At 64.0% G+C, this 11,616-nt stretch overlaps 1 protein-coding gene across 1 annotated transcript; it reads right to left on the reverse strand.

The window, feature by feature from the left end:
* Window positions 1–3,327: 3,327 nt before the first annotated feature.
* On the reverse strand, window positions 3,328–11,359 carry LFNG (LFNG O-fucosylpeptide 3-beta-N-acetylglucosaminyltransferase). The gene is made up of 8 exons (XM_012639135.1): window positions 10,934–11,359; window positions 6,510–6,558; window positions 5,968–6,067; window positions 5,725–5,878; window positions 5,503–5,588; window positions 4,907–5,072; window positions 4,386–4,471; window positions 3,328–4,176 (listed from the first exon to the last, which is right to left on the reverse strand). The coding sequence occupies exons 1-8, from the start codon at window positions 11,357–11,359 to the stop codon at window positions 4,110–4,112; spliced, it is 1,134 nt and encodes a 377-aa protein (XP_012494589.1). The 3' UTR covers window positions 3,328–4,109.
* Window positions 11,360–11,616: the final 257 nt, after the last annotated feature.

The raw sequence follows: 11,616 nt of genomic DNA on the forward strand, positions 1-11,616 counted from the left end.
AACCCCAGAGCTCCCCAGTGCCCGGTGGCTGCCGTGGAGACGGGCTGCGACCTGCGGTGTCAGAGCGGGAGGGGTGCTGCAACGCCGTGCTCCTGGGCCGGGCGCAGGCAGTGGCCGCGGGAGGCCCGGGCTTCCTTCCGCAGGAAACTGACTCGAGCTCCACGCGACATCATCCACATTGCAGGAATCACACATCAGTCCTGACGTCACAGGCACAGGGCTGCCGAAGACCCTTCCCCAGACCATTTGGGGCTGCACCCCCAGATCCGGCGAGGGTGCCAGGAAAAGGTGGGACTCGGAAGGGGAGAGAAACCACCACTGTGGCCACCAGCCGGCGCCCGAGGACTGTGTGGGCCGTGCATGGAGCAGAAGTGGGTCCCGGAGACCTAGACAGCCGGGGCAGCACAGATGTGATCCCCCAAACTCTGCGTGGCAGCGTCGTCTGGGCAGCCTCCAGGCTCCAGCCTCCCCGCCTCTGGGTCCCTCTAGTCATGCCCCGACTGCCTTGTGTGTCCAACCTGGGCTCTGAGAGTGGGGCTGGGGAGGGCAGACAGGCCCAGGTGGCAACAGAACTAGCCCATGACAGCTCTGGCCCTGGCCCCTGCCTCCCCTCTGACCCCAGGCCCAGCACCAGAGCCTGGGGAAAGGCCTGGTTGCCTGCTGGTGTGTGTGGGGGAGGGGGAATCGTGGGGACCCGCCCCTATGCTCATCCTACCTCCCAGCCTCCCCACTGGTCCCCCCTCTGCACCTGTGCCCAGGCTGGTCCTGGGACACCCCTCCAACTGAGGTGCCTCACCCAGGAAGCCCGCCCTGAGGACCTCAGAGGGGAAGTTCCTTTAAACCGAGGGAGGAGGGGACCCACCCTAGCAGCCCTCTCCCCACCTAGGCCAGCCTCCGCTCTGGCCGGGGTAGCCAGGGCTGAGGCTGCCACTCTCGCTGCCCACCCAGCAGCCTCGGCAGCTGCAGTTTTACTTGTGAGTTTTGAAAGCTCCAAAAATGAGCGGCAGTTTGTCGGGGGCACCTGGCTGGACCAGACTGGGGAACATGGGGCCCCCCAGGGCCAGCGAGGAGGGCCCTTTCTGCTCAGCCCCTAGTCCGGTGTGTGGGTTGGGGGGGGTGATGACACTGTCAGTGGGTGGGGCACAGCTGTCCCCAGAATGTGCCTGGGGGAGAAATGAGTTCACCTCTCCTGCCTGGGTGACTCACCCTCTGGGTGGGGGGGGCCTTCCTCCTACCCCTGAAGGCGGCGGGTGGAAGTGATCAGGCTGCCGGTTCCCCTAAGGCCCTGCTGGACCCGCTTCCCCTTCTTGGGGCGAGAAACTTCCCTCCCTCAGCTTGGCGGAGGAAAGGGCCAGGTGCTGCCCTAACCCTAACCCACCCAGGACCGCCCAGGCCCAGAGCATTTTCTCCCCAGTCCTTAGATGGCAGCTGAGGCTTCCTCCTGCCAGCTCCTCTGCACCCACTCAGCACCTCCACCCCTCCCCTGCCGTTCCCCTCCCACTGGGACATGTGGACAAGCTGTGATGACCTGTGATGACCGATGGCCCAATGCTGACGTGGACTCCACCTGCCCCAGTAGGGGCCACACAGCTGTGCCTGCAGGGGCTGTCCCGACCACTGGGACAGCCAGGCCTCTGCCCAGGGCCCCTCCAACTCTGTCTGGAGGTGATACTAGCTGCAGGGGACGGCATGGGGACCAGGGCAGAAGGCACCAAGCCTCTGACTCACCCAGGCAGGAAGGAGGCCCACAACCTCTGCCCGCAGCCTGTTCCACTGTGACCCCCGCCCCAGCAATTTCAGCTTCGCCACCCAGAAGCTGGGCCATGCGCCACCCTGAGTGGTCAGCACGCAGAGGGTGCTGAGGGAGGACAGAAGCCGAGTCTGGAGGTGCCCCCTCGACAGGGGTCAGGCCAAGGGAGGGTGAGGGTCCCTTGTCCCTCCCACCACCCCAGTCATGGCCTCACTCCCCCACCCCCAGGAAGCTGCTCTGCTGACTCAGGCCTGTCCAAGGCTAAGCGGGGACCAGGCCCTGCCAGCCACCCCCAAGGCCAGGGCGGCCACCAGCTAGGGCTGTGAGGAAGGGGCCCTCCCCAGCCATGTGGGCGCTAAGCGTGTGTGTGCGTGGGCGCAGGCCTGGCTGAGCTGGTATAGGAAGGGCTGGGCTCTGGTTTGGAAAAGAGGAAGTGAGGCCCTGGGGCTGCAGGGAAGGAGGTGGGGAGGGAACCCCTGCTGGGGGCCACCTCTGCCCTCCCTGACTCAGTCTACAAGCAAAGGCTGGATTTGAGGGAGACAAGGTCAGACTCTTAGCCCAGGGTCCTAGGACCTGCTGAAGTAAGGGCTGGGGCCGCAGGCACCTGGGCACTGCCCACGTCTCAGGAGCCCCCCTCCATGAGCTGAGTCAGGGTGTCAAGACGTTTCAGGGAAGAGGGTGGAAGGCAGCGTGACCAGCACATGGGGGGTGGGATCCATGGCCCGCCCGGCCTCTGAGTCTGAGTTCCTCCTGCCCACAGGCAGCACACGCTCTGAGCCTCAGTTTCCCCATTTGCAAAATGAGACAAGGCTGTGGACTCCATGGGCTCGTGACAGAGTTAGAGCTGGGTAAGGAGGTCCCAGGCTGCTGCTGTAGTTACTGTCCCTCCTGCAGGGGCCAGACTCCCCAGCCAGGCTGTGGCTCCAGAGCCTGGGGGCTGCTCTCCCGGCTGGGATGTAGCCCCCAGTAGCCCCCACTTGTTCCTGGGGAAGCACAGTGCCCGCCTAGCCCAGCTCTCAGGCACCAGCCATAGCTGTTCTGACACCGTTTCCTTCCACAATAGTTGCCTTGGAGGGTTTTCTACACGCCTATGCCACGAGGTGCACACAAGGCTGAGCCTCCCCCTCACCTGTGTGCCCCGGCACCCCTGGAGCCACCTCCGATGGACCTGGGGCTCAGGCCCCACTTTCAGACAAGAACAGGACCGAGGTCGCTGCAAAGAGCACCTTTATTCACAGCAAAGGACGTCACAATAGCAACAACACTTCAATTCCCTGAGAACATTCCCTTATCACTGGCTTTCCTAGCTATGTCTTTGCAAAGAGAGAAACAGAACACAAAACGCCCCAGACGGGACAGGTGAGCCGAGCTGGGCCCGGCGGGGATGGCGGCTGCACGGGGCAGGGGGGAGATTCCAGATACTGGAACATAAATACGTAGAGCGTCACACACGGCCACTTCAGCTTTGACAACAAAGACCATCCCAAATTTGGCTTCTGCTTTTTCTGATCCACAGAAAAGATAAAATAAGACCCTCTCCCACCCCCTGAAAACACAAAAACACCCTACTTTTTACCCACCCCCTTTCAAAAAAAAAAAGGCACAGTAAAAAAAATACTGTCACAATATTTACAGACACGCCCACTGTGGGCGACGTTCTCTCTACTTTGGAGAGGAGATAAAATGCTCGGCTCTGACTCACCCAATGCTGGGGAGACAAAGAGAAGACCCCCCCTCCCCCGCCAGGAAGGCTGGGAGGGGAGCCACTGGTCACCCAGCTGACGGCCACCAGGGGCTTCATGGGGCAGCCCCGGGAACCAGGGACTGAGCAGTGTCTACTGTTCCTGAGCCACCGTGCCCAGGCCAGAGCTTACCGGGGCGGGGGCTGGGACCAGGTACCCCCAAAACCAGCCTCCTCTGCACTGAGCAAGGCGCAGCTGTGCTGGGGGCTCCAGGCAGGGGCCAGGATCTCCGGCACAGGCACTGCAGCGCACAGCCGGTGACCAGCAGGGAGAGAAAGGCACCTACGTGTCCCTGCAGGGTAGCCCAGCACTCCGGGCTGCAAAAAGATCCAAAAATATTAACAGAACTGCCCTCAGAGTGACTTCCAACATCCAAATCCTTCTGAAGCCCATGAAGCCTCAGAGCACAGGGACACAGACAAGTGGCACTTCTGCTGGCCCCTGCAGAGCAGAACTGACCAGCAGTCTGCTACACAGGCGGGCACACAATACACATACACGTGTGTGCAGTCACAGCCCTGGGAGAGCCTCGAATGCCGAGGCAAGGGCGGTACGACAGGGTCCCTGGGCCCTTTGGATACCAGGGGCACCCAGGGATGGGGTCTCAGCTATGGCTGCTAGAAGATGGCAGTGCGGGGACACCAGGGTGTGTCCGGGTACAGATGGCAGTGGATGGAGCGGAACCTGTAGGGACAGAGTAGGGGGCTGGTCTGTGTGGGGTGGGGTACAAAGCACTTGTCTGTAGGCCCACAACACTGGGGGTGGGTCCCACCGCACCCTGAGCAAGGACTCTGGGGGTACCTCTATGCAGTCATGCTGCTCAGGACACCCAGCCCCAATCCTGCCCACCCCCTAGGAACCTTCGCAAGCCCTTCTGGCCTTGGTTTCCTCACCTGGATGGGTCAGCCTCCACCGAGAATGGACCCTTCATGTGGACAGCGTTCCGCTTGTTTTCAAACATGCCATAGCTCAGGGTCACCTGTGGGGAGAGGGGTGGAGTGATGCCGGGAGGGACCCCAGTGTTCCCGGGCTGTGTCCAAAGCTGGCCACATGGCCCTGAATGAGGTGACAGCCCTGCCTTGCCCTTCCTCAGACCTAGAGAGACACCTGCTCTGCACACCCGGGAATAAAAGTCCAACACCGTGGCGACAGGTGGGGCTGGTCGAGTCGCCAGTCGTGCACAGGAGAACCTCTGCTGATTCGGGAAAGGACCCAAAAGACCCAGGATAGATGCGTCACACTTCAGAGGAACACGGGGAGGACAGACGGCACGCTGTGGCCGGTGGCCACCCTGCTGGGGGAGGCAGGTACCTGATGGCCACTGACAGTGAGGTCTCCCTGGCCGCCCTGATTGGTCCCCGCCTCCCGCTTCCCACACGCATCTGAGTCCAGGCCGGGCCCCGGGGCGGCGTACCTGCTCATGGAGCTTGGAGGCAGGCACCTGCTGGAGGTTCTCCAGGTGGGAGTGGAAGAGGCCGCTGCGGATGAGCGGCACGCCCAGCAGGGCCTCCACAATGTAGCCGATGGTGCAGTCGTCGGGGAGCCGGATCCGCTCGGCAGTGCTCATGAAGTGGCCCCCGCTGCAGGAGGGAAGGTCCCGTACAGTGAGCCGGGGCAGGAGCCGCCCATGGGAGCTGCGCAGGCCCCACCAAGCATCCCATACGGAGAAGGCGCTGGCCCAGAGATGAGGTGGCCGTACCCCAGGAGCAGGGTCCCTGCAGCAGCATGCTCCCCTGCACCAGCCAGGGCTCGAGGGCGCTGAGTAGGGTGCCAGGTGAGGAAGGGCTCCTGCCTGGGGTGCTGCTCTCAGCAGGTCAGACTCAGGACAGCTGCTATAAACACAGCTGCCCCTGAAACTCAGAGGGTGGGAAGGGGAAGGCAGGCAGGAGGGGGCAGCACCTCGCAGGAGGCTGGGGACCAAGCCAAGCCAGGCCCCCACAGTGAGGGGACCTTGGGACCTGGGGCAACCTGGTTGGCTGGTTGGCAGCCTCACCTGTGCAGGGCACTCACCTGGCCCACGGGCTCATCTTCAGGGCCAGCCCACGGCTGATGCAGAAGCCAGCCCCACCCGTGGCAAACCAGAAGTTGACAGGACGCTGAGAGAGGGGAGATGTTGTGAGAGAGGGGACTGGGACCCCCTACCACGTCCAGGCCACGGGGCTGCCTTCGGCCCCTCCCACTCTGTGCATGGGTGTGTGTGTGTGACATGGGGCGGGGAGGGCGGGCACTCACCACCTTGTTCTCGCTGACCCGCTCAGTGGCCTGGATGGGCCGGTCCAGGCTGGGTTTGCCGATGTAGACATCCTGGGTGTGCGGGTAGCTGGCCAGCAGCCGCAGCAGAGCCCGCAGGTTGACATAATTGTCGTCGTCCACGTGGCAGAACCACCTGAGGGCAGGGCCATGGGGAGGGCATGAGGGGGGTGCAGGGGCTGCCGGGGCAGGAGCGTGGAGGGGGTCTCCATGGGCCACACTCACTTCCTCCCTGACTCGATGAAGTGGTCGTATTCCACGGCCATCTTGCAGGACAAGGCCTGGCGGCTGTGGGCAGCCGAGCAGTTCGTGTTGACCACGTTGCCTGGGGGCAGGGGAGGGGCTGTAAGTGGGTCTGAGCTGGCTCAGAGAGGGGCCTGGCCTGGGGACACAGAAGAGCTCCAGCGGCTCAAGAAAAGCCCCCTGGGTTCAAGCCTTACCCACAAGGGCCCAGGCCAGCTGACCCTCCCCCAGCCCAGCCCCCTCCCAGGGGCCCCGCCCTGGCCCATTCACACAGCTTTTTCCCAGCACCCGCCACCTGTTGCTGCCGCTGGGGCTCAAAGGGACCCGGGGGCTGAATGAGCCTCATTTGCATGAGAATTGGGGGGCCTGGAGTGGTGGGGCGGGGCGTTGAGCAAACCTGTTGAGTAAACTGCCCTCCCAGGCCGGCTGCCCGCGACCCCGCCGCCCCCAGTCGGGGGAGGGGCACAGGGAGGGTTTTGCTGGGATTGAGGCCGCGCCCCTCCCGCCCCAAGTCCAGGGCTCACCCGTGTGCCTGGCCAGGGCTTCATCCTCCCCATCCGTGAAGATGAACGTCTGGAAGGAGAAAAGTGGTCCTGAACAGGCAGCTCTGTGTCCCCATCGAGGGACAAGGGGGCGGGGCCAGGCACCCTGGAGTTTCCATAGCTGGAGCTCATGCACCTATTCTCCACCCTTCTCCGGGCCTCCGTTTCCCCACGTGCAGAGCAGGCTGGGCTGGAGGTGCATACAGAACTTGCCCTCAGGAGGCGGGGCCTCCCTCCCAACCTCCACAGCTGGGCCCAAGGTCACCCAGGCACGAGCCAGGTGGGGTGCCTCACCCACCCGCCAGGTAACCGATTCCCGGCCTGCCCCGTGCACCTGGCAGGGCACACACCCTTATTGACACAGCGCCCAGCCTGCCACTTGGAGGCTGCAGGAGCGGGTGGGACGGGTGGGGGGACAGGCAGAGAAGGTCGGCTTTGGTAAGCCAAGTCTCAATCACTCGGGTCGGGGACAAAGGCCTTTGCTGGGCGGCTGCCAAGCCCTGGCGGACAAAGGGCCGGGAGAGAGGATGAATCACCAGGCATTGTCTGCCAGCTTTGTCCTGGGCCGCTGGGAGAGGGGCGCGGGGCCGGCCTTAACTCGGCCGAGTTAAGCGGGAGTGGCCATGCTGCCCATTACCATACAGCTGGCTTGGTTAACTGGGCCGGCTTGGGCACGAGGTCCCTCGGGCAGGGTGCAGCCACCAGCACTGCAGCCCTCCAGCCTGGGCCTTTAGGCCAGCCCCCAGGCTCCGCTGTGTGGCCAGCCAGGCAGGTTACCCTCTCTGAGCCAAAGCAGCCTGAAGTCCTCTAACCGATGGTCAGCAGGATTGTGGCAGGAAACCGCAGGTGTCCCCAGCCCACAGATCAGGGCCCATGGCACCCACGCAGCCCAGCCCCTCCTGCTGCTTCGGCAAGAAAACATGGTCGCAGACGGACCTTGCCCAGGGCCACAGCACAGGGCAAGGCTCCACCTGTGCCAGCAAGAGGCCACCCCCTGCCAGGATCGCTCTGCGGAAGAGGAGGGGGCTGACGGGGCGGGGACAGGAGCCTCTGGCGCCCGCCTGGGCCTGTCGGCACTTGGGGAGGAATGTTCCTTCCTCTGCCCGGCCCGCCCAGCGCGTGCCGCCCGGCGCACCCTGGCATGGCTGAGCGCAGAGCCTGGGGCGGGTGGGGGATGCTCTGAGCAAAGGCAGCAGGGCACCCACCTACACCCAGCCTCAGTTTCCATCCATGTTCAAATAGGTCCAACGGGCGGCCTGGAGGCATGTGCAGGCCTGGAGCACAGTACATACCCAGGGGCCAGGGAAACCCACCCCAGGCCAAGAGAGGCCTCACCCTCACCTGGGCAGCCTCAGCCCTAGGCACAGTCTCGGGTGAGGCCATGAGCTGGGGATCATGGGCCCAGAGCTAGAGGGTGGCAGGCTCCCTCTACACCTTCTCTGCACACACCCCTCCTGCAGAGCCCGGCAGACACCCCAGGGCGGCCGCACGCACAGACTCGCACCCAGCCCCCCGCCCGCTCCCCAATCTCAGCCCAGGAATGCTGTGGGAGGCAGAGGGCCGGCCCGTGCAGACGCTCCGCTCCGCTGCTGCCGCTGGATTAAAAGGAAAATGCTTTCTTAATGAGATCAAGGGAGGCCTGTTCTCCCGCGCTTTGGTGTGCCCTAAAAACCCGGCCCCAGGCTACAGATTAAAGTCACCTTTGTTCAGCTTGGGAAGCAGGGAAGCCTCCAGGAGAACAGCATCTAAGAGGGTGGAGCTGTGGGGATGCCAGGCCCTGTCTCCCCACAACAGAGCAACCAGGAAAAGAGGGCAAAGGGGCTACCCCACCACGGGCCTCACCCACCCTAAGAGTCTCAGTTTCCTGTTCTATAAAATGGGCATAATAGAGCTCACCTGCGTAGAGAGCAAAGCGGAGACAGATTCTCTTCTTTTCTCTCCCTAGTGGCCCTCAGGGGTGGACGCCATTACCATCCAAGGTACAAGTGGGGAAACCGAGGCCCAGAGAGGTGCAGGCATCAGCCCTTGGTCATACTCTGGAGCCGAGGTGGTGCTAGACGAGCCGAGCTCCAGCTTTCCAAGGACCCAGATCCCCCAGAGCCCCCCAACTTCCCTGCTGGCTGGAGGAGGAAGAGCAGGGCAGCAGGGTGGATGAGGGTGGGGGTGGGGGGACACCCACAGGAAGCGGCATTGTTCCTGGAGCCGCGATTCAAAGAAACACAGGATGCCAAGTTCTCCCCCCACAATTGTGGCTGCTGTGGTGGCAGCCGCTCCAGCCTGGCCCGCTCCTGGGAGGGGTGGGGGAGGCGCATGTGGGCCAAAGGCCAGGCTCTTCATCCTGGACGCCCCTGCTGGCCAGCCCTCCCCCCAACCCCACTCCAACTGCTGGAAGCTTCTTGCTCAACCCCATGCTGTGCTCTCCATGACGGGATTGCCCTTTCTGGGCAATGTTTTTACTCTCAGTCTAGCTCAAATGGCACCTCCTCCAGGAAGTCTTCCCTTCCACCCACTCGCATGTGGTCAGATGCCCACTCTGGGCTCACACAGACTCTCTGGGTTTTCCCCAGCACAGCCCTGACCTCACATCTTCCCCAGCAGACCAACCTGAGTCACCCTGCACCCCAACTTCCTTTGCAGGGAGTTCCAAGGACCCCTGTTCACAGCACACCACAAGAGGAGCTCCAGCTTGCTATGCACATGTGACTGATGCTGGGGGCACATCAAACCTCTCTTGGGTGGGGTGAGCTGGAAAAGGAAAATCTGTGACCCTTCAACAGGGGCCTCAGGGCCCAGTGGAGCGATGGCCTCCACCTCCACTCCCAGTGCCTGCTGGGCTCACGCCTTTGCTGCCAGGTTTTGCCAGGCCTCTCTTATAATACCCTATTGGAAGAGCCATGTTTCCCCCATTTCAGAGGTGAGGAGACCGAGGGTCAGAGAGGCCGTAGATCTTGCTCAAGATCACCCAGCCCAGCTGGGACTGCTACCTGAGACCCCTGACCATATCCCTTTTGTTGGAGAAAGGTCCAAAATGCTACGATGCAAGGTGCTCAGAGCTGGTGGCAGCCCAGAGGAGGCTGAATGATGCCCAAAGTCACACAGCAGGAAGGCTGAGTGCTGGGGGAAGAAGGGGCTGGCTCATGGCTGGTGCCCCACAAGGGCTGTCAGTCAGGGATGTTGGGGGGGCCACAGGCTCCCTCATCGCCAGGCAACCTGAGTGGTCAGCGCGCCAGCGGCGGTTCCCATGGAGCGCATAACTGCACACAAGAGGCCCGACGCCTTTCTCGCCTGGAGAAAGGGGCTTTGTTACCTTGCCCAAGGGGCCGGCGTGAGAGCCGCCCGGCGCTGGGAATCCTAACGGCCCAGCAGCCAAACAAAACCGACGGCCCCCGCCGCCCCCTCCCTCTGGCCCGCTGAGCCCCTGGGAAAGGGACGCTGTGTTCCCAGGAGACTGCCATGGGGTTCCCAGGGCCCCCTCCCCACACCAGGACCAGACAGGACCCTGACCTCCACGGGGCCCTGCTCCCAATCTCTACCTGCTCCAAACGGGCTCAGACAGGCCAGAGGCCCTGGGTCCGTCAGGTCTGAACAAGGAGAAAGGGGCGCAGGGTCTTCTCCAAGACCCCCCTCACACCAACTGCCCCTGCACCTCCCAGGCTGGAGATATCCCTCCCCACTGCACACAGAGCCCACACTCTGTCCCCATCCCACCCCAACTCAACCGTCCTGATGTAGCCTCAAGGGAAATTTTCAAAGTGGGGTGTGTCTTTATTATGCACTTGCAAAAAGCTGATGCTCAAATGGGCCGTACAGAGCACAAGCTTCCAGGCCTCAGAAACTCTTGTGCTGTGGGGGACGGGGTCTCCACACAGACCCCAAAACCCAGGCTCTTTGAGATGTCCTCCCTCTGGCCCACCAACCAGCAGTGGCCAGTCCCCCATACCCTAGCAAACTGGGATGAGGTTGGGGACTGGCCCATGGGTCTTAACCCCTCACGTCACCTCTAAGGGAAGAGCCTTCCTCCCCAGATGGGGGTCTGAGCCCACGGTGGATGCTCCATAACACACCCAAGCAGGTTTGGGGACAGTAACGCCCTATTAATGCGCTCCAGCGTTTGGGAGCAAGAAGCATTACAGGGCACCAACTCCAAGCCCTAGAGACTGATGTCTGTCACTGCAGCCATCCGGGACTCTGGGGTTTGCCTGGTGGTGGGGCCCCTCGGACACAACGGTGTGGGGAGAGTGGCCCCGGCAGGCAGAGTGGGCTCCCAGGGAAAGGACTGGCGTCGCGCCCCAGAGAGCCCCAGCAGCTGGACAGGGATGCAGCCTGGCCCCCAAGGGACGCTGCCACCAGCTGGACAAGACGGTGTGTCCCCACCCTACCCTCCCGCCCAGGCCGCCGGGGCTCACCATCTCCTTGTGGCGCGAGATCCAGGTCTCCAGCAACAAATCTAGGCGCGCGCGGTGAAACTTTTTGGTAGTCTTGACCGCGATGAAGACGTCGCGGGGCGCGAGCGGCTCGGCCGGAGGCCGCGGGTGGCCATCGGCGGGGCGGGAGGCGGCCCTGGACGGCGGGGCCGCGTCTCTGCGCGCGCGGGTCAGCAGGCTGAAGTACTGGGACAGGCTGTGCACCTCGCGGGCCAGCGCCCCGGGCGCCGCCGCCGCCCCCAGCCCGGGCACTGGGGCCGCCCCCGCGGGGCCGGCCAGGCTGCGCAGCGCGCGCCGGCCGCGCTCAGGCAGCGGGGGCGGCGGCGGGTCTGCGGTGAGCACCAGCAGGCAGGCGAGCAGCGCGCCCGCCAGCGCCAGCAGCAGGCGTCGGCCGCAGCGCTTGAGCATGGTGGGGAGGCGGCAGCGCGGTGCGCCCGGTGCGCCCTACCAGCACCCGCGCCCAGGCCCGCGCTCTGCGGCGCCGTCCAGCTGTGCGCCGCCCTCGCTCGGCCCTCTTAAACCTCCCCGCCCCGGCCCCGCCCCCGCGTGCTCACTGGCTCCTCGGCCTGGGGCGGGGCCTCGCGCGGGGAGCCCCTCGGGGCCGGTCGGCCCACGTGGGGCCGCGGCAGGGGGCTGGGAACCGCCGGGCGGGCCCAACAGCCCCG

This window comes from Propithecus coquereli, unplaced genomic scaffold (assembly GCF_000956105.1).
Source record: "Propithecus coquereli isolate 6110/MARCELLA unplaced genomic scaffold, Pcoq_1.0 Scaffold137, whole genome shotgun sequence".
Classification (NCBI taxonomy): Eukaryota; Metazoa; Chordata; class Mammalia; order Primates; family Indriidae; genus Propithecus; species Propithecus coquereli.

Coding starts and splice junctions, on each gene's coding strand:
- LFNG (XM_012639135.1), bottom strand. CDS start 11,359: ATGCTCAAGCGCTGCGGCCGACGCCTGCTGCTGGCGCTGGCGGGCGCG. Junction 6,068..6,509: donor AGCCCTGGCCAGGCACACGG/GTGAGCCCTGGA, acceptor CCCTGCCCCCAG/GCAACGTGGTCAACACGAAC. Junction 5,879..5,967: donor TTCATCGAGTCAGGGAGGAA/GTGAGTGTGGCC, acceptor CCCTGCCCTCAG/GTGGTTCTGCCACGTGGACG.